Source organism: Lissotriton helveticus, chromosome 10 (assembly GCF_964261635.1).
Source record: "Lissotriton helveticus chromosome 10, aLisHel1.1, whole genome shotgun sequence".
NCBI lineage: Eukaryota > Metazoa > Chordata > Amphibia > Caudata > Salamandridae > Lissotriton > Lissotriton helveticus.
Genome location: NC_136071.1, coordinates 925184315 through 925198818, shown reverse-complemented (window position 1 = coordinate 925198818; position 14504 = coordinate 925184315). Strand labels below are relative to the sequence as shown.

At 42.7% G+C, this 14504-nt stretch overlaps 1 protein-coding gene across 1 annotated transcript in view; it reads right to left on the bottom strand.

Annotated features, from left to right (window-relative positions):
* Positions 1 to 2088: 2088 nt before the first annotated feature.
* The window catches only part of C1QL3 (complement C1q like 3), a 249129-nt gene continuing 236713 nt past the window's right edge, over positions 2089 to 14504 (bottom strand). The window contains exon 2 of the mRNA XM_078664394.1: positions 2089 to 3330. Coding sequence (XP_078520520.1) covers positions 3151 to 3330 — 180 coding nt within the window. The 3' untranslated portion in view covers positions 2089 to 3150. The remainder of the gene's footprint in view (positions 3331 to 14504) is intronic.

Below are 14504 nucleotides of genomic sequence, written 5' to 3'. Positions count from 1 at the left end.
GCCACTAGACGTAAGTTCTTTTTTAGGAGGGTAGAATTAAAGTTTCAACCTTCCCTAGTCTGGGTGTGTTGTTTGATGACAGAGGGTCTTGGGTTGCACAGAGAACACACAAAAAGAACGCTCTGGCATGGGCAGTGGGGGCAACCATGGACTTCACAAAAAGACTTGGTGCAAAGCCCATACCTATCCTGCTAAAGGTGTACAGAGAAAAATGTCTCCTATGGCCACTTACGGATGTGATGTGTGGGGATACAAGGACGTGAGAGATGTGCAGGGGGTGGAAAACAATTTCATACATAGGCTCCTCGCTGTCCCCCCTTGCACACCAGCCTTCACTTTGCATGAGGAGCTTAGCAAGGGATACATCTCTGACCTTATTGCTATTGCGCCTCTATTGTTCTGGATGACAATCTGGTCCTGCCCAGCCACCACTTTAAACCAACTTGTTATAGCGGATTGCCCTGCACTTCAGGGGGCTTTGCGTACCCCTTGGTTAAAGTACATTATGCAGCAGATGAGGTGGCTAAGTTGCACTGACCTGTTTACTAACCCCAGACTTTTACGCCCAGTAGATATTAGGAAAATCAAACATTAGTTTCTGGCCAGGCAGCAGGGGGTAAGGGAGGGTAAGGAACTAGCTAATCCCACGGTGAGAAACTATATCACACTGAGTTTGGGTCCACAGGTGCAGCCTAATTTATCAATGATCAACAACATGCACCATGGCTTTGTGCTAACCAGATTCAGATTGAACCTCATACACTGGTTATTAACCTTTCCCAAAGGCTACATAAAGCCTGGTGCTCTAAAGCCATGTTCCTGTGATAATTTTCCTGATCAGGAAAATCTACATTTTACCTTCTTCTGTGAATTTTATGCCCCGTTGCGTAAAAATTATTCTCCCGCTCCTTAGAGCTGGCCAATTTGTCCAAGTAAGGCCTGCATTATTATATTTACAAATGCTTTCCTCCCCTATGGTCTCTTTTGGGGTTGTACGTTTTTTGACAGGGGCTTCAAGACTTGGGAAGAAGATGCTTATGGTGTAGTTAAGCTGAGCTCGTTCTCTGGGAAATAAACGTGACTGTTTTTGTGCATGGTATGGCTTGATTACGTAGCTTGTTCACCTTGCCAATGGTCTGTCACCTTTGACCTTCATTCGTTGAATTTTATATTTAGAGTGGCACTTTGTACCTGTTTTTCTATGTATGCATTGTATCTTTTTTAAGCTATCGTATTTATAAGTGTTTACCTGTGTGCTTTCACTGCTTCTAGTGGCCGAATAAAGAATCTCTGATGATGATGAGTGAACCAAATCTTGAATAAATGTAATGCATGGATTGTGGGTCCATTAAAGGTGTCTGTTATAGAGGAGTGTCTACAGGTTAGTGGATATCAGTAGTAAGGACTTCCACATGGTCTGTTACCGCACACATTCTTTACTCTAGAGAGAGCAACATCCTACATCAGCCCCATATTTGCTCAGCATCTCTCTGCTGAGGATCTGCTAATTTGGGATGATTGTCAGTTGGTAACACGTTGCTTTAATTGGACTATGAAATAATAACCCTCTTCATTTACTTACAGCCCAATTTGATTTTAGCTAGTGACTTAGATGAACAAAAGACTTTGAAAGCTGCTTGCCCCTAGTAGTAAGACATAAGTTATACATTTCCCAAAGCCATCACAATTCCAACTGTATAAGTGACTACCAATATAATACATAATAACGTAATATTGAGTCTCTGAATAGATTATGGTGTCTGAAAATTTCATATGAACTGGAAGGTGGGGGATTCATGATGTAGTGAGCGACATATATGAGCTGAACCTTTCTTTTTCTTTTTTCCATATCTGTTTCTTTTTCTTACTGAGTATACATAAATAGTGCAAGGCAGTGTGCTTACTACCTACTTCTCATTCCAGCCTAAAAACCTTCATTATTTTCGCAGTCAGTGCTAAAGAACGAGCAGTTCCAAGAAGTAATTTTTAAATTAATATTACAAACATTAGCTTCATCTGTTGTGCTTTAATGATAGAATGACTTTAAATTTGTATCAAAGTAACAATAATTATGTTGTTAATCGTTGGCACACACATTGTTGAACTACCTCTTGCTACAAAAATATTATCAAGCTTTGAATCAACATATATTTTCTTAAACCTTTTGTAAATAAAAACATAGAATCTGCACCAATTTTAAAAATACGCTGCATGTATAAGCTGGAACCTGCTAAGTATGAAGAACACTATTTGGAGTAGTAGTTATCTTAAATGATTATCCAGTGTGGTATAGTTATCCCACTGTATTTAAGGACTTAAAGTGCTAAACTGGTGAGAACTAAAATTGCCTGGTACTGTATTTCTGAGGCATTCCATCTTTTCATATTTGGTTGTACAAATTAGCCCCCCTTGTAGGTGAAGTTTGAAGTTTGATGTATAATGTTGCTTTCAGTGGATAGCGAATACATGATGAGCATGGCCCTTCCTATTGTATGTGACTCCCCAAATCCACATTTGGTAAGATGATGCATATAGTGCAGCAAGTGTACTTCATCACTTCGTTCCATCTTTATCTCTTTCATTGTAAGATCTATCTCCAAAGATAAGAGAAGCAGCAACAAACATCCAAAGGCAGAACTTTCCAATGGTGGAAAGCAGCATATTGTGAACTCAATACATCTCTCAATTCTTCCAAAATCACTCCTACCCACACTGAGCACAGCCCAAGCATCACAATTAGCAGACAAGCCACAAGAACCAAAGCTAAGACATGAGGAAAGCTTAAAAAATATTGGACATCAAAGCCTTGTATGCTGACGGAATAAATCAGTATCTTAGATTGTTCTGTAAAAAATGTTTTCTATATAGAACTTCATTCACATGGACAATTAACAATAAAGAGTATTCGCTTTGGCAGTAGAGGGTCACACATCTCTTTAAGGTCTGTTTAGATATAAGTTTTAATGTTTTTTCAAAACGTAATTTTTTTTCTGAGTTGTGCAGATGTGAATCAGGTAGCATTGGATTTTGTTTCACTGCTGCAGAGTGGTGACGATAATGCTGTCACTATAGATGCTCGATCCATTGACTGTAGCCAAACAAATCCATCTACAGGTTCTCAAGAATTGTCAAATGTTTAATCATCATGAGTTAGTCGGCATAGATGATAAATCCAGAAAATGTGCTGTATTTGTTGTTGTTTCCTCCATGTGCTTTTCCTCCATCTAACTTGATATAGACTTCATCCCCTGGCTCCAAATGTAGAACCACGCTGTTACTGGCATAATCATAATTCTGATCCGCATCCTGTGCAATGGCACTTGCTCGAACCTATGTAGGAAAAAAAAAACTATATTAAAACATGTAAATATATGCTTAAAAAATATTGCATATTTTATTAATGTGTACAGCAAATTATTTATATTCCCACATCTTAACAACTAATAAACTACAGTATTGTCAAACCTAACTATACCACATTTTGGAAACCATGTTTTGGCAATTTTTTTTTATTCATTTGAACACAATAGATATAACTCTAATTAGCAAATTCTCACAAGTACATATTATATTTAATTTACCTGTCGGTTTACAGCTGGTGGTGTGAAATATTTTAGTTAAGTAGATTGGTGGGGAGGCGGTGTATTGGATACACATGTCACAGGCAGAGAGACTAAAGGAGGTCGAAGGAAACTATTAAATGTGCATGTAAATATTTACTGCTATGACTATTTTTGTTTGTACTGCTGATTGGCTAGCACTACTGTAAAGAAGTGATCCTCTGCTCTGCATCCAAGTAAGGGTGCCACCTTTGAAGGAGTAAAATATCTAGTGCACCGGTTCCCACAGTAGTTTAGAGAGGTAGTGTGCACCACTTTGCTTTTGTTTACTATGTAACGCTTGTAACAACATGTCATAAAAATATTGATATCCCTGAAGTACTTTCTACAGTAAAAATATAATATAGAGCGTCTGCATTCACTTATTGGTGAAACATGTTAGATTTTAGTAACAGAAAAGCAATTTAAAATGTAGTCTCTTTCTCAAAAATGGAACACAAAATAAATGAAGAATTTATTATTCTGTACAATTTTCAAATAGAAAGAAGAAAGGAGTGAAATTATAAATGTTAAAAGTTTTTATTTATTAATTAATTGCACAATGTCTGTAAAATATGTTAGGGAATTATGCAAAACTGAACCGAATGGTGTAGTGAGAAGCACATTTCGGTTGGCTAGATTTTTATGAGGATAACGGTTAGGCAAAATAGACCTTTGAATAAAGAGCAAAATGCTTGATTATACTTCCTAAAAAAGTCATACTTTGCACAATAATGGCGAGTGGTAGGCTCCAGCTCCAAGAAACATTGCTTTGCAAACACTTCAAAATATGCTAAATCTGTCCCCATTGCACCACAAGCACTTCCAAGGGAACTACCTTCAAGCTGTTTGATAATAGACATTTCCAACAACCGGGTATTTCTCAAAGCCATAACCTTTAAAGACGACATCCTGCCCTCAGCCATTGTGAACATCCTTTTTGGAGAAGCACTGGCACCCTTCCTCAACACAGTAAACATTTCCCTCAGTTAAGACATCTTTAGTAATACAATCAAAATTGGGCCCAAAATAGTGCTCAAGAAGCATCCCAGGATCCTCAGAAAATGTCTAAAGTAGTTGGTATCCCTTGCAAAGATAATTGAGAAGGCTGTCTGCAATCAGCTTGTTGAGCAATTTAATAAAATACACTTCAATTGACTTTTTGGCTTCATGCAATGCTATACCCCTGAAGCAGCAAACATCCAAGTAAAATGTGACACTCTGCCCATCACACAAATTAGTAATCCCTAACTATGGATTCTGTTGAACTCACTACGTCCTTCAAGACAACTGACCATCATACCCTTACTTTCTGGAATCATAAATATTATTGAACACTGTACATGACTGATTTACCACGAATCCCTTCATCCAGCAGCAACTTGTCCAGCTGGGTCTTCAGAATGCCAGGAAGTACAATGTTTTCCAGGCAAGTATTCTCTCTACTAAGAACCTCGTTCTTGGAGTCCTACTTTTTAAATATTTTTTATCAAGATCCAACATATGTGCAGATGATAATCCACTCTATTTGAAAATCTTCTCTGCTAATGACAGGAAACAACTCAACCTTCTTCGTCCTCATACAGATCTGAATGGCAAGCACCGATCTAAACCTGTATACACATCAAACCCATATTCACTCATCAATCAAACAGCAATGGGCAGTTTCATATCCCCGAATGTCTATCTGACATGAGCTAGACTTATTCCTCCATCTGCTCTCCCTAAATAGCACATCCCTCTGGTTCGCCCTTGACAACAACCTCATCTTCACGATTCACATTGCCATGAATATCCAGACTGCAGGGTACCAACTTTCCTTGTAGGAAAATGTAAAGTCCTCTATCGAAAGGTAGACTGCAGATGACTGGTTAATCCCAAGCCCTGGTCCCCTCTCAACTGAATGTAGTACATGCTTGAGTGACATTGTCCCTGTATCAGCGCTGTTTCCTTTGAAGAACATTCTTCTTGACGTGGGATTGAACAAACACAACCATATCATCCTAACCTTGAATGAAGTACAGCAGCTGCTCTTTCAAAACGATATCATTTATAAACCTTGGTCCATCACTCACAAAGCAGCAAGAATTGACACATCAACATACCTGGTTGACAAAAACTAACCATTTCCTATGAGAACAGAGGTAACACAAAAGTGTAAGAAGGAAAAGACCAGAAAGTAGTATTGCTGGGAGCAAACAGCCTTGTGTGGCGGTCGCTTGTTTTCTCCCAGTGTATTTTCCCCAGGTTGCCTTACGCTTGTGTTGGACCCTGGGGTTTAGTGAGAATGTTAATTCAAGCATAGCTACTCTTCAGGCCACAGATGGAGGATGAGTATTTAGCGCGGTGCTGCAGGTAAGTCCCATATTGAATCCTGATTCAGTGGCACTTTTACAGGATTATGTTTTTTCTGGTGTTATGCGCTATCCCTTCGAACCATGGGGAAGCTTTCTCGCAAGAGGAGGCATCTGGAGTCCTCCTCTTCTTCAAGTGAATCAACAGCCTCTCCTCCTTCTAAAAGGGCTCTGAAGGTTCAGGTGGATAAGTGGATTAGGAGTTTATTCATGAGGCTTTACTGGAACGGAATATGCCTAAAGTTCCTGCTAAATCTGTCCTAGGGGAAGTGTCTCCTGATGTTTCTTCCCTTTTCAGAGGAGGAGAAGAATCCTTTGGGGGATGATCAGAAAGGGAAATATATTGGGAAGGATTTACTCCCTGAACTTTTAGTTCATTTTAAGCAGACAATGGGGTTTCAAACAGAGGAGACTCCTGAGCCTTCTTCCTCTGGGAGTGGTTTGTTGTTGCAGTTCCAGCAGTCCACTCAATTGGATTTTCCTGTTCATCTAGACATCATGGGGGTTCCGCACAGTGAATGGAAAAACCATGACAGTACTGTTTTGCCGCACTTTATGGCTATGCTGTATTCTATCTCAGTTATGCAGAATGCATTGCCAAATTTCATCCCCATTGACTCGTTTGTGGCCAGTTTAGTGGGGTGTACTTCTCTGACAGAAGATTCTATTATTAGGGATCAGGCAGATAAGAAGATTGAGTCTGCACTGAAAAACGTGTATTCAGGGGACCATCTGGCTCTTAGGGCTGGCACTTATGGTACCTTTGTGTCACAATCATTGATTTCTGACCAAGCAGCTTTTTGCAGCAGTAGAGGATGAAACAGAATGTTCTGCTTTTCTGGAGGGTATAGAGAGGCAGATCACATATATGTCAGGTATTTCTATTGAGTTTGTGCATGCTACAGTTCTGTCCGCCAGAACATCACTTTTTTTGACGTTCCAGTGGCGCAAAGTGCCACAGCATATTTATAACGCTGTATATATCCCCTTTACTTGGCTTTTCAAGACCCCATAAATATGTGCCCCTTTCACTTGGAAAACTGCATGAAAGTGGATTTCCATGGGTGTTGCTGTGGGTGTTCCCACGCAGCACCTATTGAACCTGACACATTCCCTGATTTACGAGAAATCACAAACCTGTCAGAAATTAACGCCATCCAAGGGGTGGCATTAGGGAGGCGCAATGAGGGGAATTGTTTTTATTTTACCTCGTGTTTTCCTTTTTCTATGTGTGCTGCGTTTTGCAGCACACATAGAAAAAAGAAATCACCTCTTATGATTGATTTTGTGCAGGAAGGTGTACCTTCCTGCACAAAATCAACCAGCCCCGTAGCACAAGCACCATTGCAAAGGTGCCTACATTAGAGCATGGCAGCCCATTGTGTGCCGGCATTGGGAAAAAGGATAGGAATGCACTGTATCACATAGATACGGCACATTACTGCCCTTTTGGTTTGATGTAGGGCATTGAAGCAAGATTCCTTGTGCCGCTGCCCTACGTCAGAACCTCATAAACGAGGCTTTCAGTGCTTAAGGGCGGGTGAACGATTTGGCTACATAAGCTATTCAAAGACAGAAAGCTTTCCTCACTTTTAAGCACTCATCTTTAGCGGCTCCTGCCAACGTTTTTTCAGTTCATCAGACGTCTCGTTGTTAACATCAAAGCCAGTAGAAGAAGTTTTGGCCTCTGAGCGAGGAAGAGAAGAAATCTAGGTCTGGCAAAAAGCAGGAGTCCTGACTTTTAAGGGATTGGCAAGCCCTGTGGGGTCAGAGATAGGCTGTGTTTTTTTCTGGGAACCTGGTTCAAATCAACTTCCAATTCTTTTTCTTCCTTCAGGTGATTCATTTAAGACACATAATAACGCCTGTCTCATTTCCTTCGGTTCCGCGGGGCATGGGAAGGCTGACTGCGTCAACATCCCACATGGACAAAAGGCTTGCCATCCAGCAGGGGATAGACTCTTTGTTACAGAAGGAGGTAATCTTGGAGGGCCCCATAGAGTTCAGGGATTTGGTCTTCTACTTCATAATGTTTCTGGTTTAGAAAACCCTGGGATGTTTTTCAATGTTTCTTGACCAAATAGTTCAAATCAACTTCCAATTCTTGGGTCCTTCAGGTGATTCATTTAAGACACATAATAATGCCTGTCTCACTTCCTTCGGTTCCGCAGGGCATGGGAAGGCTGACTGCGTCAACATCCCACATGGACAAAAGGCTTGCCATCCAGCAGGGGATAGACTCTTTGTTACAGAAAGACGTAATCTTGGAGGGTCCCATAGAGTTCAGGGATTTGAGCTTCTACTTCACAATGCTTCTGGTTTAGAAAACCTCGGGAGGTTTTTCAACGGATCTTGACCTCAAGCTTTTGAACAAATTTGTTCAGTCAATCCAGTTCCAGATAGAGACACTACAGAGGATTATTCCATTGGTATGCTGTGGTCATTGTATGGTCACATACTAGTGTTTTCTTTTCATCAGAAGTATCTTTATTTTTGTGTCAACCAAGGGAACCTCCAGTTCAATGTGCTCCCCTTTGGCCTCAAGTCAGCCCTATGAGTAGTTACCACGGTGGGGGCTTCCTTGGTGGCCTCTCTACATTTTGAGGGCATCCACCTGTATCCATATTTGAATGACTTGCTACTTCATGCTCTCATGGACCAACAGATGATACACAAATTAGGGACAGTTCTAACTCAAATCCAGGGCCATGGATTGCTCCTCAATTGGGACAACTATCAACTCAAACCTGCTCAGGATCAGACTTTCATAGGGGCTTGCTTCAGGACAAACTTTTTCTTCCCAATTCCCATGGCATGAATGTGGGAAGGTTGGTGTTGCAAGCGCTCCAGAGTCAGTCCCTGACAGTGAGGCATTGCCTAAGGCTACAGGGGCATATGGCGGCATCAGTTTTTACGGTGCCATGGGCCAAGTTGCACCTTTGCCCACTTTGGACTCATCTTCATGCCTTCTGGTACCCATACTCGGTGGAATTTGAGAGGCTGCTCCCAGTAACTCCCAAGATCTAGGAGGTTCTGACCTGGTGGCTTCTTCTGGATTCCTTGTGCAAGGGGATGGATCTCAAGCCAGGTGCGATAAGCTTATTAACTATGGATGCAAGCGCATTTGGATGGGGAGCGACTCTGGAGACTGCCTCTACTCAGGCACATTGGTCTCTTCAGGAGAAAAGGAGTACCCTCAATTGGAGGGTGCTGATGGTAGTGCCAAGGGCACCGTTACATTTTCAGGACGTTCTTCGCGGAACCATGTGTCAGAACAGACAATAGGGTGACAACCGCATATATAAACAACCATGGGGGCACCAGGTCAAGTACCCTCAAATTGATCACACAGTAACTGGTGTTTTGGGCAGAGCACCATCTACTCTCCATTTTAGCGGTACACATACGTTGTGTGCACAATGTGGTGGTAGACTTACTGAATCTGATGTTCCCTCCATCTGAGGAATTGTCCCCATCAGTGTCCATTTGCAAGGGGTTTTACCAAAGGTTCCGGGTCCCCTATCTGAATCTATTTGTTTTTCAACTAAATGCCCAGTTAAGAAGGTTTTGCACAAGGACTCCTCAGGAGGAAGTATGAGGAGTGGATGCACTCACAGCCCCATGGCCGAACAACCTTATTTATCCTTATCCCTTTTTCCTTTGATTCTGAAAAGTCTGGCCAGGCATTTGGGGAAGGACAGGGTTTTGATTCTGTTAGTTCCTTTTTGGCCCAGGAGTTCAAGTTTTTCGATTCTCAAATTACTGGCCCTTCAGAATCCTTGACTGCTTCATCTTCATCTCCCAGGTCCTCGAACAGAAGTCTCTCCCAGAGGCTGCAACTGTCAGTTTGGCATTTAAGAGGCGGGTTGGCAGTGTAAGGGATTAGCCTGTCATTTAGCAGTTGCTGTTCAGAATTTCCATTGCTCTTTGACTTTACATTCATATTCGCACCATTAGGCAAATTTCCAAAGATGGTGTGCTGAGCATGATGTTTCTCATGTGGCTTGCTTTCTTCTTGATGTGTTGCAGTTTCTATGGGGTGGTTAAGGGAAGGATTTGTCTGCTTCTATATTGAGGGCCAATTAGGCGACAATCAAGGCCTTTAGGGATCCATGCAGGAACTTGAGTGATACAGATGAGTTGGTATCCCATTTGTTGAAATGTTTTTCTTGTTCTATGTCCCTGGTCAAGCCATTGTTTCCACTGTGGGATTTACCTCTGGCCTTAAGGGTTTTGATATCTGATCCTTTTGAGCCTCTTGAGCATACAGATATTACCTTTGTCATCCTGAAAGTGTTTTAATGGCTATTACATGGCTATTACATCTGCTAGCCTACAGCTCTTGTGGCCTGGGAAAATTCCTTACTTTTTTTGATGATGTGGTGGTTCTTGGTGGTGTGGTGGTTCTTCGACCAGATCCTTTTTTTTTTTTACGAGATTGGTTTCTGCCTTTCACGGGGATCAGGAGGTGGTTTCCCCAGATCTCACTGGTGTGTCTGAGCCTTCCCAGGAAGTTGGTTGGCACCTCTGGGTGTGAAAAGGGAACTGCAGGTCTTTTACACCAGGGCAGAGCCTTTTCGTAATCAGTTTGTTACTTTTGGTTCCTCTAACAGAGCGGAGAAGTCAGCTGTAATGTATATTAGCAGGTGGATCAACCAGGCTATTTTCCTTGCTTATTCTACCTCTGGCAACCCCCTCCCGGGTAAATTCAGGGCCACTCTACTAGAAGCTTTTCCTCCTCTTGGGCTGAGGCAAGATGGGTTTCCAGTGCTAAGATATGCACTGGAGCCACATGGAAAGGTCGAAAACATTTGAAGGTTTTGCATGCACATAAGAAGTATGTTATGTTATGTTATGTTATGTTAGGGTTTTGATAGAGCGCACAGCTGCCCCAGCTAAGGGGCGTCCCGGCGCTGACTGTATGATTGTACCGGAAATGGTGAGACTGAGAGGAAAGAAACCTTAGATCAGAGGGAAAAGAAAGGTCTTAATGGCTTTCCGAAATGGGAGTAGTTCATCAATACTACGAATGGATACAGGCAAGGAGTTCCACAGTTTGGCCGCAAGCAGTCGGAAGGAACGACCTCCTATACGGCAAAGTCTGAATTTGGGAGTAATTACCAAATGTTGACCCAAAGAGCGCAAGTTACGCTGAGGAGTATACGGAGTTAAAAGAGGGCCACTGACTACTGTGAGAGACAGAGAAGAATTATCTTGCTGACTGCATTGAGTCCTGCTCTAACCATAGCAAAGAGCTCTTCAACATTGCCAGAGATATCCAACCACACAGCCACAGAAAACAGCATCACTCCCTCTTAAGAACTATGTGATAGACCCCCGACTATTTATACAACAAGATCACCACCATCTACAAGAACTTAATACCTCAGCCCAAGCCTTCAGACTTCCTCCACCTTCATACATTCACTGAAACCAACACTGACCACCGACTTACCATATGGGACAAGCTCACCCCCCCAGGATACCATCATGCACTACATTCACTCAAGAGCCCTCACAGACACCTGCCGGCACCACATTTTCAACCTCGGAAGCCATAGGAGCAGCTTTGAGCTCACCATTCTCTTCAACTCCTCACCAATGAGGCCACCTTTTCTGAATACTGGAAACATGCAGAAGTCAAACAACTTCACCAGTAACCGTCTGCTGACCCGGTTAACTCAAAAACTACAGCTCCATCTACCATCTTCCTGCTCCCTTCCCCCCCAAAGTGCTGGAAAAAGCCATCAACTGACAACTCATGAAACATCTACAGCAGAAACTTCTACTAGACACCTCCCAATCTGAATTCCACACCAACCACAGCACCAATACCACCCTGATCACAGCTACCAATGACATCAGAGCCCTCCTGACAGGGAACAAACGGCGGCTCTGATTCCCCTCGACCTCTCCGCAGCTTCAACACCGCATCCCACCACACCCTCATCACAAGGCTGCATCACATTGCTATCCAAGGAGACGCTGCCAAGTGAATCGCCCTCTTGCTCACCGGAAGAACACAGAAGGTCCACCTAACACTGTTCACCTCTGAACCCAAGGACATCTTCTTTTGTGTTCCTCAAGGCTATACCCTCAGCCCCACCCTCTTCAACACCTACATGACACCCTTGGCCAACATCATCAGATCCCATGGACTAAACATCTTTTCCTAGACTGATGACACCCAGCTCATATTCTTCCTCTCAGAAGACCCCGCCACCACGAGAACCAACTTCCACAGGTGCATGACGAGCGGCGCTGACTGGATGAAGCACAACTCCCTGAAGCTTAACATGGAAAAAGCGGAAGTACTGATCTTTGGCAAAAACACCACTCCTTGGAATGACTCCTGGTGGCCCTCGGAACTTGGACCTAAACCAATCAACCATGCCAGAAACCTCAACTTAATCCTGGACAGAAAATTCACTATGAAGTCTCAGATCAACGCAGTCTCCTCCACCTGCTTTCTCACACTTCACATGTTACAAGAAATCTTCAAATGTCTTCCGCTGAACACCAGACGTACGGTCACTCAGGCCCTAGTCACCAGTCAACTAGACTATTGCAACGTACTCTAGGTAGGGATCATCACACACTTTCTGCTGAGACTCTAGACCACACAGAACTTTGCTGCTAGATTCATCCTTGATCTTCCGAGACAGACCCACATTACCCCTCACCTCAGGAGACTCCACTGGCTCACTATACAGAAGAGGTGCCAAATCAAGCTGATGATCCAAGCCTACAAAGCACTGCACGCCCAAGGGCCAGCCTACATCAACCACTGCCTGAACTTCCACTACCCTACCAGACAATTACACTCTGCATCCCTCATACTTACCCACATCCCCACATCCACTGAAGCAAGAGCAGAGGACGGTCCTTCCACCTTGTGGAAAAAAGTTGTTACAACCTACCCCTGCAGCCGCGGACTTCCCCCGGGAGGCACTCAAGGCCTGGCTGTTCAACTGTGTCCAAGAACCCTCACGGCCCTCAAAGTGCCTAGATACTCTCTCAGCTGATTAGTTGGGCTATATACCTCCTTAGTAAGGAATGACATGGGGACAAACAGAACTTTGAGTAAAGATTACTGATAAATTATTGAAACATTTATTACACACATGCACTTTTAAATATTATGTATTCATTTACAAATATATTCATAAGGCAGATTTAATGTACCATGCAGGGTCATGACCCTCGCAATTACAGTACCCCCCCCACCTATAGTCAGTATCAGTTAGTGTCCACTTTTGAGGACAGAGATAATCATTCTTTCCAGATAATAGTGAATCAGCCCCTTTTTAACGAGTCTTTGGTCCCAGATATGGTCCATACAATTCCAGCTCTGGCCTGGGTAACCCATATCAAATCCATCTATAAGGTGGATCTCACTGGGATATTGCTTGTCATTTTGTTAGTGAGGTGTTGCTTCACTTTGAAGAGGGTGAAGTTGTCAAAGCTATTTTGGCTCTCCCCTCAAACAAAGCTCCCGGACCAGATTGAGTAGCAGGGGATCTCATTAAGTCTTGTGTCCCTTGATCATGCGTCATTTTAATGTTGTAGCATGTGGGAATATACCTCTCTCCTGAAACAAGTGGTAATTGTGCTGGTATTAAAAAAAAGAAGAGTCGGCCTGTTACTATACCATTTCTTTAATAGCTGCCGAAGTTGAGATCCTAAGCAGGATTCTCTTGAAGCGTTTGTTGGACTGGGCTGAGAATGGGAAAGTTATGTCTGACATTCAGTATGGCTTCAGGCACGGAAGAGGAACAGAACCTTAGTCTTTATCTCTTAGTTGCCAAATATTCTTTGGTAAGAAAAGAATAAATCAATCTTGCCTTCGTGGATCTCAGCACAGTCTTTGACTCAGTAGACAGGACGAGGTTATGGGCTGTGTTGGTGTTCATGGGAGCAGATCAATCTCTAATAGCCTTTTTGTGTGACCTGCACGTGGGTTTGGAGGCCTCTGTTAGATTTGGTGCCAAGGAAGAATGTGCAAAGTATATTCACCTGGGTAGAGGAGTCCGCCAGTGCTGCATCTCAGCTGCTTTCATTTTTATCTTATATATTAATCAGTTAGATTCATTTTTAGTGGCCCAGTGTAAGGCTGTGCCAAGGAGAGGGAAAAGGAGGGTCCCAACTTTATTATATGCTGACGATAGCATTCTCATAGCACGCATGGCTAATGGTCTGCAGCGTCTGATTTGTTTTCAGACTCAAATGTTCCATAACATTGACAAAATAATTTATCTAAAACCTATACAATGGTTCTGGGACCAAAAAATGTGAAAATTAAAATCTGTTCATTTATTGGTGTACCCATTGGCAATACGGATAAGTTCACCAATTTAGGAATCAGGCTAGACTATAAACTGAATTTGGACCCTCCGTTGAGAGTTCATGTGCAATCCTGTAATAGGGTATTGCACAATATTGATGCCTTTGTGAGGTGGCTTGGTCGCCCCCATGTTAAATCTATAGTGAACTTTTACAAAGCCAAATGCATTCCAACAGTGGCATTTGGCTCAGATATCTGGGGCCACAA